Source organism: Pieris brassicae, chromosome 7, assembly GCF_905147105.1.
Source record: "Pieris brassicae chromosome 7, ilPieBrab1.1, whole genome shotgun sequence".
NCBI lineage: Eukaryota > Metazoa > Arthropoda > Insecta > Lepidoptera > Pieridae > Pieris > Pieris brassicae.
In genome coordinates this window covers 9,776,450-9,792,018 of record NC_059671.1, presented here as the reverse complement: position 1 = coordinate 9,792,018, position 15,569 = coordinate 9,776,450, and the positions used below count along the sequence as shown (strand labels likewise).

The window sequence follows — 15,569 nt, the reverse complement described above, 5'->3', positions numbered from 1 at the left end:
GTTGTGACTGTAAAAAAGCATATAGATTGTTTAAAACATTTAAAGAAACTTGATTATACCACGATGTATTCAAAAAATTGTTACGCCATGGCTATCAAACTATTTAATCACCTTCCTAGAAGTTATAATCACTGCCGTGTAAGTCTTTCAAGGGAATGGTGATTAAATTTTTAAAGGCAAGGCCTTTATGATGTGGGAGAGTATTTATTTCTCATTATTATGACATTATGATAATTAATATGACATTTGCATGCTTATTTTTATATGGCTGATTGTGCGGATATTTATAATTAAATTAAGGAATTATAAATTTTGCAACCAATGCGTGTCCTCGATATTAAGTGCGGCCGTCGTGCATTATCACAAAACAGAAATCTGAGGCCTAGTAATTGAACGCGGTGTTTTTTACACAAAAGGTAGATTGCAATTACGAATGTTGCAATAACACTTCTTTTCTAAAATTTTGCGATAACTTTTTATTTATATTTTTCGCTTATAAAATCACATATTTATAGTTTGTAAGTTCTGTTTGTCACCAAAATGTGTAATGTGTGTGTGCCTCCAATGATTTTATCAATAAAATAAAAAAATAAAATAGTTATTATGTACAAAGCAACAGGATGCTTTGTACTTTTAAAGATGGCGTACAATTAGTTTTTATTTAATATTTTTCTATGGCATTACAGTAAAAGATTATTGTACTGAAGAAACAGTTCCTATAGTTGTCAATTGCGCAATAATTTACACATATGTAAAGCCGGTTAGGTCTTAGACTTATTACAAAATTTAAAAAAAACACAGTTGAATATAAAATGTATATTTTCAGTATAAAAGTATGCATCAGAAATGCAAAGTTAAACTTAATTACGGAGCTTAGCTATTACATGTATGTAATATACTATGTTAGGTACGTTTCTTCAATTATTATTTATATTTCTTTAAATATAACTTTTCAGTTATTCATTCAAATGGGTCAGGAACCAATCAGCACCGTTAATGAGATTATCCATTTCCGCATTTAAGCTGCTCAAAGAATGATTATCTTCGTACATATATACTCTGAAATATAATTTATGATAAAGCTTTATACATTCACCATACACTTCATTTGGCCGTAGGGATATCGCGTTTCCCAACGAAAAATAAGTGACTTGACCGTGCGACTGTGAGTTGGAATCACGGTTATTTACAATTCCCTTTTTATATAAATTTAATTAACAAGTACGTTAATGAAAGACATCGTAAGGAAACTTTAAAGCTTTAGTCCTTATTAAAGGCGTCGGTCAGGCACAGAATGCTGATCACCTACTTGCCTATTATATTCGTAAACATTTTCCATATTTTTACAAAACTAACGTGGTAAAAAAGAGAAGGGCGTGGTGTAAGAGGTAATGATAAAATATACAGTGGCTCCTCAATAATTAGCAACTTTTCCTAATTTAAAAATACTCGATAAATAAAATGTTAATTGGTCCACTTGGTAATTTGTAGTCCGGGCTTCACGACTCTTTATAATTTGAAGTGTTTATTTATAGTACTGTCAATTGTATTTTAGTATTTTAAAATTCTTTGAGCAAGAGACAAAAAATCTCTCTGAAAAATATAACGAACTTTCGGAAATAAAAATTTTATTTAATTGTTGATACTAATGATATTATTGATAAATTTTTTTTTTTTATAAAATAGGGGGCAAACGGGCAGGAGGCTGACCTGATGTTAAGTGATACCGACACTCTCAATGCCAGAGGGCTTGCGAGTGCGTTGCCGGCCTTTTAAGAATTTGTAAGCTCTTTTCTCAAAGAATATAGATAAAATAGAAGATATAGAACGAATTTCGATCGAACTCTTATTTACTTGAGAATCTCAATTTTTTTCTGAATAGAAATAGGTGTTACATGTCCTGACCATGTATGAATAGGACAAGTATAACACCCAACGAATGAAAAAAGCTATGGAAATGCAAGTCATAGAGACGAACTTAAAATAAATAATGTTCAGCAAAAGGTTAAGAGTTATCTTTCTGGAATTTGCTGTAAATGTTATGCAAAAAGTCGTCCCCTCAGTCCGGCGTGGTCATTTTGACCCATTGATAATTTGACATTTATCTCTGGTCCCTTGAGTGTCAAATTATTGAGAATCATCTGTACCTTTAATTTAACCGAAATCTTTAATCTAATCTAAATATATATATAGAAAATGGGGCAGACGGGCAGGAGGCCCGATCAGATGTTTATCTGACTCTCAATGTCGCGAATGTCACCGAACTTCTTTTCTGTTCTGTTCTCGTTTTCTGACGGACCTGTAGTCCAATTGGTTCGGAAATAAAATCTTTAACACAATAATAACCATTATTATCATTGCCTGCTTGAAGAAATACATTATTCTTTACTCACAGTGGTTGCCTGGAAGAGATCGCTCGAAAGCGACAAGGCCGCCAGTTGCCCTCCTTTTCATTTAATTATGTAAAATTTTTTAAATATTGTAATGTAACGAAGTGTTTAAGTGTTAAATAAATAAATTATTATTGAATCTAAAAAAAACATTTTATAATTTTTTTACCTCGTATCAACCCCATTAGCCTTCAACCTTTTAGCATAGTCCAGTCCTTGGTAACACGGTACTCGTTTGTCATTTGAACCCAGCATCAAAGCGGTGGGGGCTTTGACCTTGTGGGCGTGGACTATTGGCGAACATCTGCGCATCGCTAGAATCTCTTTGTCTAACACTTCACCGGACTCGTGGTAATTTAGACCAGCTTCTACGTAACACCTGTAATGTAATTTTTGAGAGTTTGTTTGTCTTTTTCCTATTGCAGTGCGCTAGTGCCTATTTCTATGTGCACATTTTAAATTAGCTCAAACGGTGAAGGGAAACTTCGTGAGGAAACCACCTTGCCTTAGACACAAGACACCGTGTTCACCTACTTGCCTATGACTTTGACACATGATAATAAAACAGATACTGATATCTGAGACCCAGACCTAAAAAGGTTGTAGTGTCACTTAATTATTTAATTATATATAAAACTGTCTAAGAACTGAATCGTGTCAGGCACAAAAGGCTGACCAAATAGCCAAAAGTAACAAGCAAATGTGTCTGCTTCATGCCGCATTAACTTTTTTTTAAATATTCCTTAGTATTCTAGTTCAAATATATTTTTCATACTTCGAAAAAAAAACGAAAATTAACATGCATTATAATGAAATATGTACTTAGTAACAAGCCCAAAAACATAAAATTAGGAAAATAAGCGTTAAAATTTTATTTACAGTAATGGAAATATATTTTTTTAATTAAACTACCCTCAAAAATTAGTAACAAGCACAAAAACGTTATATTGGGAAAATAAGCAATAAAATTGTATACACAAAACGGAAATATAATTTTTTTTAAAGGAAAATGTTGAATCTACCCTCAAAATATAAAATCATACATAAATAACAGTGCAGGGTAATTGATACAAAAAAAAGATAAATAAAACCAAGCACCGTCTTATTTTGTATTGTAAAATTTGAACCTACCCGCAGAACTTTTACATACCCAATAATTTTAGCAAATTATCTACTAACACACCCAAAACTCACCCATCTGGGTTATCCGCATAACTGACTTTCGTTGCCAAGTCTATAAGTGGATTTCTCAATACCATAGCTTTAAACATATCTGGATATAGTCCGGCCAAATGTGCACACAAAAATCCCCCATAACTACCGCCATATAGAATAAATTTCTCAAAATTTCCTTTCAATATATTTAAGGCTAACAGCGCGTCTTGTACATCATAAACCCCAACATGGCCTATGAGGGAAATGACGTTGTCATCTCCTGAACCAGTTGAGCCGCGATAATTCAAACGAAGGGTTGCGAGTCCTATAGACAAAATAACTTTTTATGTGGTATTTAAGTAAGAATAGTAGACTTTCATTTTTACAGAAATTATCTAACGGTGGAAAAAGTTCTATCCAAAATTATTGTGTTTTAGTCGGTAACATCCTCTGTGGGACGTCCATTGTGAAGCAATCTCTTGTTAAAAAACATATAGTTTAGCTTAAAAATCTAAAACTTTATTAAGACTAAAGAGAAATATCCATTTTATAGTTAAAATTCTAAATATATAAGACTCGCCACGACAAAACTTGTAAAAAAATATTTGTTTTTTATAGAAGTTAAGTGATACCGCCTGGACACTCTCAAATATACCGCCAGAGGGATCGCGAGTGCGTTGCCGAAATTTTTATTTCGTACACTCTTTTCTTGAAATATTATAAGTTGACGATTTGTATAGAACTGTTATACGTCTCAACTAAGCCAACGTTTAATAATATGAATTAAATTCGATTGAAACATTAGAATTTGGACCTACAAGTTAACATAATACTACCAGTATGATAGAAATAATTAATAAACTCAATATTGAGGGTAGTTAAGGATTTTTATTTTGTTTATAGTAAAAGTAGTAAAGCAAAGTATATTTTAAAGCGAAGCAAAGAATACTAACGTAAAATAAAAACTAACTTAAAAGGATTTTAAATATTTGATGTCCCATAAAATGCCAAATGAGAAAGACAGAAATCATTTTATTGATAGAAAGCAAACCATTTTTAAGTAAAAAAAGTCGCAATGAAACTTTAAAAACACATTAACAAAAAGGACGAAATACGAAGGACCAATAACATTACAAGCTTTCAGACAAACGCCATACAGGGAGCATATATCAATATTGCAAGAGAAGTAAGTTTCTCACTCACCAATCAGGTATATCCGTAACACCAGCCATAGAGGAGCAATCAATGACAGGGTTTCTGGCAACCACAGCCTTATAAACGCCCGGGTACTGTCCGCTGAGATGCGCTACCAGAAATCCACCGTGCGACCCGCCATACAAACACAGTCGCTTCTCATCTATTGCGAACTGCTTCACCTGCATTATAAACCTTTGACATTGGTCCGAAATCAGTAATATCGGTTTAATTCTTTTCGACGTTTTTGATTCTTACAAGGCGATTGAGGTATCTATTTACATAGCATGCGGAGACATATGTGCAGAGTCACGATAGGAAGCAGTGGAAACAGATGGAAGAGGCCTGTGCCAAAAGACAGAAAAACGCGACATAATCCTGGTAGAATAACTTTATTTTGGAAGCTATATATGTAAATACATCCTTTGTGAAAGTGATAGATATTTGCGATGTATTATGGGTCACTGTCGAAATCCTACATCTAGAAACTTTTACAAGTCGCTTGCCCCGGGGAACAAGATCGTAAAAGCAAAATATATTTCTTTCAGGAAATATAAAAGACGTATTACTAGGATACTAAGTACATTACATATTCAAATATATATTAAATGAAAGCGTTGTTTTTCTATTCCATTATTTACGTTACAGTAATTTGTCTAATTAGACTGAAGAGCTAAAGCGTTTACGATTGTTTCACTGTTGATTTTGATTGTCTAGAACGTAATAATTTATTTTAACACTTTTTATTTTTTCCAAGTAACGTTGTGCAAAACATTTGCGTAGAATAAAGATATCGTATTTTTTTATATAATAAAATGATTTGCATAAATTCTGAACATAATTAAAGATCACTCGAGGAACTCAAAAATGAGAAAATATTAAAATAGTCGTAATCGTGCTTCACGACTTTGTTCCTCAAGGCAAACGAAGAAATCATTTTCTATGAGGTTTTTGGTGAATGAATGTTAAAAGTATTTTACCGCCTGGTCACTAGCATATTTGCAGTCAATAACATCGGCGGTCCCGATACGTTTCGGTAGAAAATGGACGGAAGCGTCACCTGCACCAATTGAACCGCGATAATTTACTTGGAGGCTCGAGAAGCCTGCAAAGCAGTAGAGTATGTCAAAACATCTAAATTAAAAAGTAGACTTAAATATTTATAACCTGTCACGGAAAAAAGTATTTATTAAATTATAAATTAATACGTTAATTAAATATTATGTGCGTAAATATACATCAAAATCTGACGTTTCATATGATTTATAACTTGTACTATCACGGACAAAAGTATTTATTAAATGTATACATAATTTTTTTATTAATTAAATATTATGTGCGTAAATAAATATATTTCAAAATCTGACGTTTCGAATGATTAATAACCTGTACTATCACGAACAAAAGTAAATATTTTTTACGTAAAAACAAACATAATGGATATTTCTCTTTCATTTTTTTATTATGCTTATAATACATAGTTTACTTTACAATTACTAAAATTTACTGCAGACATTTAAAACTAACACTCAATAAAAAGCCATGCCTGCCTTTTAGACATTGCATATACCGTAAAATAAATAAAAGAGTTCGTTACCTAGTAAGTGGAAGAAGGCAGTTTCCAAAGAATATGCGTTGACGAAGGCTGAATGCGGTCCACCGTGAGGCCAAACCACCAGAGGACGCTTCTCGCTGCTGCTTACCAATATACAGTTGAAGGATTCTGTACAAACATACATTCTATATATAACCAAACTTTAGATATTTAGGAACATTGATTTTGTCAATTTTCGGCCCAGCTTCTATTGTTTTTAGTATGACCATAGACAAAACTTTCCACTGTAGAGACAGATAGAAATGTACTTGTCATTTTTATTTATAACTAATTTTTTAAATTTATAAGAAAAAAATGTTAAGTGATATCGCCACCCATGGAAACTCACATTGCCAGATGGCTCGCAAGTACGTTGCCGGCCTTTCAGGAATTGGTACGCTCTTTTTTTGAAGGACCCTAAGTCGAATTGGTTTCCATTATATTTTGGTTCTTAACTGTTTCTGAACCATAATCTCTTTTCTATAAATACTTACTGACGTCATCCTCGCAATTCGGATGCTCCAAGTTCAGATACTCAACTTGAGCATCGCTTAGCTCAGGAACAGGGTTTGGTGTGCTCACGCGAACCCATTGTATCGACATTTCCGATCCGCGTTCCGGAATCTTTGCGATGTACAACTAGAAGGCAAGAGATACGATTTTTTTATTTTTTTATTAAAATGTATTAAAATACTAATAACGAATATAAAACAATAAATCAGTGGCGATACAACCTATTTAGGTCTAGGCCTCATATTTCTGTATCTGTTTCATGACTATAATCTATTAGGCAAGTAGGTGATCAGCCTCTTGTGCCTGAAACACGCCGTCGACTTGGATCTAAGGCAAGCCGGTTTCCTCACCATATTTTCCTTGACCGTTTGAGCGAATGTTAAATGCACATAGAAAGAGAGTCTATTGGTGCACAGCCGGTACCTACGACCTCAGGGATGAGAGCCGCACGCTAAAGCCACTTAGCTAAGACTGCTCTAACCAAGATATATATGTCGCAGTAAAGTAGTTAAATCAGAGAGTTAATTGAATCTCTAGACAGTTAATTAAAAATCGATATTCAATCAAGTCGCTAAAGTTCCGTCAGACAAACGTTCCCAGGCAACAAGACTTATCTAACCTAACCATTTTCAATAAAGCAAAACACGGAATTTCCAAGCTCTCATGTCTTCACGATCACACCGAAATAACATTAACAAATGAAATAATCATGGCGGAGCCTTGTTTTACCATCTTGTTTTACATTGTTAATCAACTCGCTGGCTTTCGGTCAGACAGATAGTTAAACGTTTTCGACGCTGCTTTATTTAAATCAAAATGCTAGCGACATGATTGAATATCGACATTAACTGTCTAGAGAATCAATTAACTCTCTGATTGAACTACTTTACTGCTACATATATAACGCAGCCAACTAGCTTAGTAAGCCGTTCAATTAACGGCCTAGCTTTTTAACGTAACAGCGCCGTTTAACTAGCGGCCTGAAAATTATTCAGCCAGTTGATCAAACTAGGCAAATGACATGGATCGATGACATTTCATTGAATTTTTCAATGTCAAAGATTCTTTATTTTGTTACTCAAAAAATTTATAGAGCTATATATCCAGTGTACATTATTTCCTGGAATGTAACAAACTTATAACTAGACACTTAAAGCCGTTTTGTTTTTTTAAAAAGTTATAAAACCAAAGTTATAATGTTTCGAAAGGTTTATCAATAACAAACTAAATTTAACAATGAGTTACTTGGGAACTATGCAATCTTTAGATGAGATATGCATTTTTGACATGCCTAGATTAAATAACTACGTATAACTAAAAATATGCCATTTTATTACTTGCCTAGCCTGTTGACTGTTAATATAATTTTAGTTCCACTTTCTGCCACTCTCAAAATCGAAACGAAACTCTTTAAACTGTCAATATGGCGTCCGCAAACCACAGATTTAATAAATAAATAAATATTAATGTGCATTAGCCGTGATTGACTCAATCAATTTGAAAGAAATATTTTTATGCTAGATGTTTCATTTTTTTTATTTCAGCCACATGATCACTCTATACTACGAATGGCCGCTTCAGGCCGCTAGTTAAACGGCGCAGTTAAGTTAAAAGGCTAAACTGTTAATTGAACGGCGAATTAAGCTAGTTTGCTGATGTGCAATCTAATTTTTTCAACTTAAAGCATTTAATTAAATAAATTTAGATTTTATAGCTATTTCACATTCATAATGTATTTGCATATATATATATTTAATGATATAATGAGTAAAATCTCACTTGTCCCGGAGTTTTGACATTAGAGTAGGACGCCAAAACCTTGTCGCCCACCACGCACAGTACTGACGTAGAACCAGCAGGAACCAGCGAGATATTCGTTATAATTTTGCTTTCTGGAATATGATAAAATATGTGTATTTATATTTTTTTAATAATAATTTACACAAACGACGCCTAGACGCCTACGGGACGCCCATAAAGGGCAGCCATCGCAGCCCATGGATGTGTAGTGGATTCGTTGCGGGCCTTTGTGTACACTTTAAATTTGAATAGTTGGAGGTCGTATCTTGCAGGGAGGATCCCCATTGGGAGTCGATTTTACAGTTCGCTTGTTCACTTTTGCTTCTTGTGCTTACGCTTGTACTTCTTGTGCTTACGCTTTTACTTCTTGTGCTTACGCTTAAGCTTCTTGAGCTTACGCTTGTGCTTCTTGTGCTTACGCTTTTGTTTCTTGTGCTTACGCTTTTACTTCTTGTGCTTACGCTTAAGCTTCTTGAGCTTACGCTTGTGGTTCTTGTGCTTACGCTTTTGTTTCTTGTGCTTACGCTTTTACTTCTTGTGCTTACGCTTTTTCTTCTTGTGCTTACGCTTTTGTTTCTTGTGTTTACGCTTTATATACGACAGTAAATTTTGTGTAATCCTCGACAACCTTCGAGGTCAATCATCGGAGTGGTCCAGAACCAGATTACATAGGGGTTCAAAATCATCTTAAAATCTTCAGATCTTCAAAAGCTAAAAACCATTTCGGTCACAGACACACACACACTTATGATATTTATGCGTCCTTTCTACTTACCTAAATCCAATACGTAGCTATTAACCTCATTGAGACACGGAGTACTGAAAATCAATCGTCCCCTGCTCCAGCATTTTAGGGGTAAACTTGGGCCATACATGCCGTGAAATGTACCGTTTTTAATATACATTTTGTCCTCTACTATATCCAATAGTATTTCCTCTTTACTCTCATTAATCTGTTCTGCAATTACACTGTCCAGCTGAAAACGTAAAAGTATATATATTAATTAAATAGTATGCGGCCTTATGCGCTTTCGAGCGATCTCTTCCAGACAACCAAAACCTGAAAAATACTATGTATGGTGGCACCACACTTACAGCTTACTTAACTATAACACAGAATAATTTTTAAATGAAACTGCCATGATTTTCACCCTTAACAGAGCGTGGGTGGGTGGTCAGTGGGTGGTGTTGTGTGTGTGAACGTGAGTGTAAGTGTATCTAATTTAATTTATTTAATAAATACGGATGGGCCATATGAGCGTTGGCAATTTAGTTCTTCAATTTCTTCACGGAAACGCGTGGCGCGGGGCAGCTGAGGGATATGTTGTTAGCTGCGCCGCTTACTGGAAATTTAGTCGCCATGGAGCCGTACATGGGAACGCAGCGTGCATTTTAGGTAGTCCAAGAATTAAAACCATATGTTGCCAATAACCGACTAAACTGTCAATTTGATGCTTGAGTGGTTCAACAATTTCAACGTGATGTTTAGTGACGAGGCAAATTTTCACCTTAATGGCCATGTGAACTAGCAAAATTTTTGGTTCTGGTCCAAGACTAATCCCCGACGCTTGCATGAACGTCCACTTCACCCTAGGCTAAGCTTGTCGTGTGGGCTGGGATATCGTCAACCGGTATTATTGGGCCGGATGACGGTAAGAGCTAACAATTATTGCAACATGATAACAGACTTTTGGTGCCATCTTCAAGAACTTCAAGGCAATACCTCAAAGATGTGATTTCAACGGGAGGGAGCCACATGTCATACGGCAAGTGTATCCATAGAGCTGCTGAAAAATGTGTTTTCCGGAAAACACATTTCGAAAATGCGGGAAAATTAAACTGCCACCACGATCTCTCTCAATGCGATTATTTTCTATGGGGCTACCTCAAATCGGTAGTCTACAAAAATATTCCAAACAATTTAGAGCAGCGGAACGGGAAGATTATTCGGGAAAGTAACAAAATACCGAGAACAACTATTCAACGAATTTTCCAAAATTTGCGACTTCGGTTACTTGAGTGCCAAGCAGCCGAGGGAAGTCATTTGGACAACACTATTTTCAAGTCTTAAAAATTCCTGTTTCTATTTTTTTTAATACAAATATATTTTTGTTATGTCTCCTAGTTCTTTTTTAATTGAATATAGATTGGCTCCAGTTCAGACAATGTGTATGACTCAAATCTTGGCAATTAAAAAGGCGGAGAGTTTCTCGCCAGTTCTTGCCTGATCTACTTCCTTGACTTGCGAATTGGTAGTAAATGTAAATTTAGAATCAATTTAACATCTTTTTGAAGACTTACGTCATTCTTTGTCAGCCTGACGATCTGATGGCAGGCATGATGCGGCCCCCCAAGTGTTCGCTGGAGCCACACGACGTCCCCTTCTGGAGACAGTCTGGGGGACCTGACAGCGCCTTCAGGTCTACTTAACCTACCTGGAAGTAAATTATTCATACGGCTTAAAAGCAATACATAATTCATAGTTATCCGATAAAAATACTTTTAGTTTTTATTAATAAATAAAAAAACTTATTCAGAAACATACCTAGTCAAAAGGTACTAGTCGATATTATTTACCTTAAACATTAAACAAAACATTTAGAGCCAAAATATTTGCTGACAACCCAATCTTGCAATTAACAATATAAAGAGCGCATTTGTTTGGCAATTTTAATCAAATCACCTTTCCAAGACACACGTAGGTCATATAAAAATATAAGCATTATTACTTACGTGGTAAAAATTAAAATTGCATCTATATTAATTGACACTTATAAGTAAGCTTTTTCTTAGTGTGTGAACGATGAAAAACCATTATTTAAAGACAATTGAATGTTTATGTTAAAAGTAGAGCGCATTACGTCACTCGAGTAATAATATAACATATCTATTTTATTATCATTACACGAGGACTACAGAACGGGAAGAAACAATAACAGAACGCATTTCGCGGTTTTTTTTCCCTCGCGGTTTTATACATAGCCAGTATAACATTTTCATTCGTAATCGATCTCTTTGGTGATTGAAAAATAGAGAGAAAAAAGAGAGTTAATTGAGGGATTCAAATTACGTCACTGGTGTATAAAAAAAGTTACGAAAATGTTTCGTGTATTTAATTTTTTTTTTATTTGACGCGCAGTTTTTTGTCAGCCAGTAACATATTCAGTCGTGATCGACGTCTATGGCTGAACTTAGATACTGAAAATATATATTCCAAATACAATTTAATAAAAGACTTTTTTTGTCTTTGTACAGACAAAGGACCTCTTTTTAAATAGATTAAGTACTTACGATAAACGCCATCAAGGCTCAAGTAGAATATATGGCTTAGTCTGTTCGTACAAAATATGAGTCCTAGTCGGCTAGGGTCAAACACCTGCCAGACCACACCTACGACTGCACGACCGTCGGCCGTGAATTTTACCTGAAATTTTTCGTAAGGTAGGATATGGTCATCATGCATAGGTAGGTGTATCTCTATATCGTGTAAAATATATTTTAAACAAGCAACTATAAGTGTCTGATGGTATATCCTTGATTATTAAGGTGTATATTCTAAAAAGTTTTTCGCTGGAAATTGAATCCGGAACCTTTATAAGCTTTAACAACTCACAGATGCATTCAAGTTTATTAAATTTAAAATAATGAATATTTAATATTAAGAAACAGCTCTTTTAAATTTATGAAAGAAAAAATACGTGGATGTCTTAAAATTACCGAATCGATTTCGATAAGACTTTGACAGTTGCCGAGGAATTCGTGGACAAACACACACTTAAGAAATTTAGAATACGTGAAGCCTAACTTGATTATAGTTTTTAAGTTGGTAAAAAATACCTGTCCAGGGCACATGGCTTCCGGTATTCCATCAAGCAGACTGAGAGTTTCCGTGTCGAGGTCACATTTAACTATCACTGAACGTTTCTTACCAACCAGCTGTTCACCCCAATCTGGCTTGTAAATATATTCTTCACCCTATAATTTAAAAAAAAATCAGTTTCATTTAACTGTTTTAACATGTGTTACATATACAAGTTTTAAAAACAATTATACTGTGCAAAGGGCGGCCTTATTAATTAAGCGATCTCTTCCAGGCAATCATTAAAGAAAACATAAAAATGTGAGAAACATTTAAAAATACAGATTTTTATTTTATTTTCAGCAAATCTTAAACAATGGCAATGACGCATATACACTTTTGGCACGTAAATTAAGTTACTAAATTTTTGAATCACCAAAGAGATCGATTTCAAATGTAAATGTTACACAATAAATCCGCGCGGAAATTAAAAAACAAAGTAAAACAACCCAACAACAAATATCGTTTAACACAGATCATAGAGGCGTACAGCTTACCTATTACCAATATCTTTTTGAGTTAAGACAGGATGTCTGTCGGATCCCTTGGTCTTGTATAAAAAAAATGATTTTTTTACATTTAAATAAATTTACTGAGATGAGTTTAATTAAAGTAAATTTATGAAAATACTCTTTCGTTTCCTCCTTATAAATGATGTTACGGCTATGATGGAAAGAGACAGAAACTTCAGTCAAAACGTAGCAATTACGGTGAGACTCAAAAGGGTGACTGACTATCCTATGTCAAAATGTAATATATTTTTAACATATTCAGACTTAACTCTAAGAAATATTTATTTTCTAAACTATGTAAGAATCGATACTTAAACTATTTAATCATATAACCAACAGATTTTGTATTATCTAATATATTAATAGCTCACAGGTATAATTGTTTTATCACCGCCACCATAAGCTTCTTTATCGGCTGGTTTCCTCTTAATATAGGGTTCAGATTTCTTTGGTTTCTGCTCAGCAATGTATATCAAACTCTTTTCATCCGGAGACCAGTCCAGACAACCAAATTCAGCTGAAAATTATTATCCATAAGTAAATAGTAAACTTGTCCACAATATGCAAGTGAATTGAAATCTTTAAAATCAAGATTAACAATCACTTAAGGTTTTATGACAGATATTTATATTGGTAATATTCAATTTGCCAAAATTGCCTCAAATTGCAAATCAAGATTTATGGAGATTGATATGTATGAGTTTATTTCTCATAAACTTGACATGATATAATTTGTTTAAATTATACACTTACCATCAGCATATACATTCCCATGTACATCCAATGCTGTTAAATCTATGGAATGTGCAAGGCAGTTTTTAGACCACACTTCCAAGAAGCATTTATTATCTTTACCATTTTTTTCTTCCCTTATTATGGCTTTATATGTCTCTTTTGGTGATACAGCCGAGAGCAATCTATGAAAAAATATGTGCATAAGTTTTATGTACTTTTGTGTTCATGAAAAATAAGTTACTTAATGTATGGTTTTACAATAATAATAATCATATATTTATATTTTAATGAAGATATTCAAGCAAATAAACACCCAAATATGCCAAATGGTTATTTGGCTTCTACAAGTACTGAACAATTAAGTAATACTTCTTTTTTATTATAAACAGAATTATTCAGAACTGTAAAACATTTTAATTGCTATAAAAAAGGTGTAATTTCAAATATATTCCAAAAAACTTATACAATAATTTAAACATCACTGGCAATATAGAGGTTTTGTTAAATGTATTCTCTACAATCTAAATCCAGTAATTTCAAATTTTAGGAAAGTTTGATACATAACAAACACAGTGTATACAACTTTTGTAATTTAATTGTATCTAAACTGATAACAAATTTTATTTATTTCATTATAATATTATTATAACTTGTAGGATCTTTATCTATAATGGTCAACCACATGATATATATGTGGTACCTAATTGTGTTTGTTTTTAATTAATAGAATATGATTTAAAACACCAGTTTTATGTTACTTTTTCTCATCCATTCTACACACTATATTTTGTTTCATTCATGAGTATAAATTTTGTTTTCATAAATTATATTTCTATTTCAAACCAGTTATTTTGACTGTTTATTTAAATGTGTTTAAATTAATGTCCTCTCCAATTTCTCGATATTAAATTCATATCATATTGGTGTATGGTTTTTATATTTAATAAAGAAGTAAACATGTACATCATCATAGTAGAAAACATATGTTTAAAAAAATAAAACCACTTACTCATTACTGATGTTAATGCCAAAATCACTTTCAGCAACCACCTTTAAGTCTTCATCAAGGATATAATTAACAGCAAACTGGCTATTTTTCCCTTTGTCAATGTTTCTAACTGACCATTTTGTTGACACTTTGGTACCAGAATTATTTAGCCGTGCTCCAAGTATGGATGGGATTTTTGACAAGGTTTTATAAACCTGTACAATTCTTTCAATCTGGTGAAGATATAATATAAATTTCAATATTTGTGAGAGGCAGTAAATCGTTCAAATGACATGCTTTGGCAGCATAAAAATACTTGATTTTGTGGAATTCATTTAGTTTGTCTTCAAATAAGGTGTATTAACTTCTGCCTGAGCCTTAAATATGGTAAAATATTGGGCTTTTTTAAAGGAACAAAACTTTACTTAATACATACCTGCCCAGTCATTGCAAATGCCTTACACTGTACCGTACACTATGCATGTATCTAATTAATGGTCATTTAAGTTACGAATTAAATAGACTACTTGTATCACAAAACCCACTAATTTCTGATAACTTATCAATGTGGGATGGTGGATGGTAATAGTTTCTGTTTACTTTTGTAGTATTTATTTAAGATATGAACAATGAACAGACTATAATTTACGAGGATGTAAATTGTAAACAAAAATAGAACAAAAAACAGAGATGATTGCAAAGTTTCAAAATTACACAAGTCAAATATTATTATTGTATCTTATTCTAGTAGTGTATATAATAATATCGGTCTGTGGACTGTTGAGTGTGGAGTGTCACTAGTCACAACTAACAGTCAACTGTAGAAATA

General features: G+C 33.4%; 1 protein-coding gene across 2 annotated transcripts; it reads right to left on the bottom strand.

Annotated features, from left to right (window-relative positions):
• Positions 1-801: 801 nt before the first annotated feature.
• LOC123711681 (acylamino-acid-releasing enzyme-like) lies at positions 802-15,546 on the bottom strand. Of its 2 annotated transcripts, XM_045664372.1 has the most exons (15): positions 15,177-15,544; positions 14,762-14,973; positions 13,771-13,934; positions 13,389-13,534; positions 12,484-12,621; positions 11,938-12,070; positions 10,948-11,081; positions 9,422-9,623; positions 8,626-8,738; positions 6,828-6,972; positions 6,337-6,462; positions 5,720-5,844; positions 4,749-4,921; positions 2,560-2,769; positions 802-1,059 (listed from the first exon to the last, which is right to left on the bottom strand). In XM_045664372.1, the coding sequence occupies exons 1-15, from the start codon at positions 15,186-15,188 to the stop codon at positions 957-959; spliced, it is 2,136 nt and encodes a 711-aa protein (XP_045520328.1). In that variant the 5' UTR covers positions 15,189-15,544; the 3' UTR covers positions 802-956. The 2 variants fall into 2 exon arrangements, with proteins under 2 accessions (XP_045520328.1, XP_045520329.1); XM_045664373.1 differs by lacking the exons at positions 4,749-4,921; positions 5,720-5,844 and adding an exon at positions 3,585-3,870 and having other exon boundaries at positions 15,177-15,546.
• Positions 15,547-15,569: the final 23 nt, after the last annotated feature.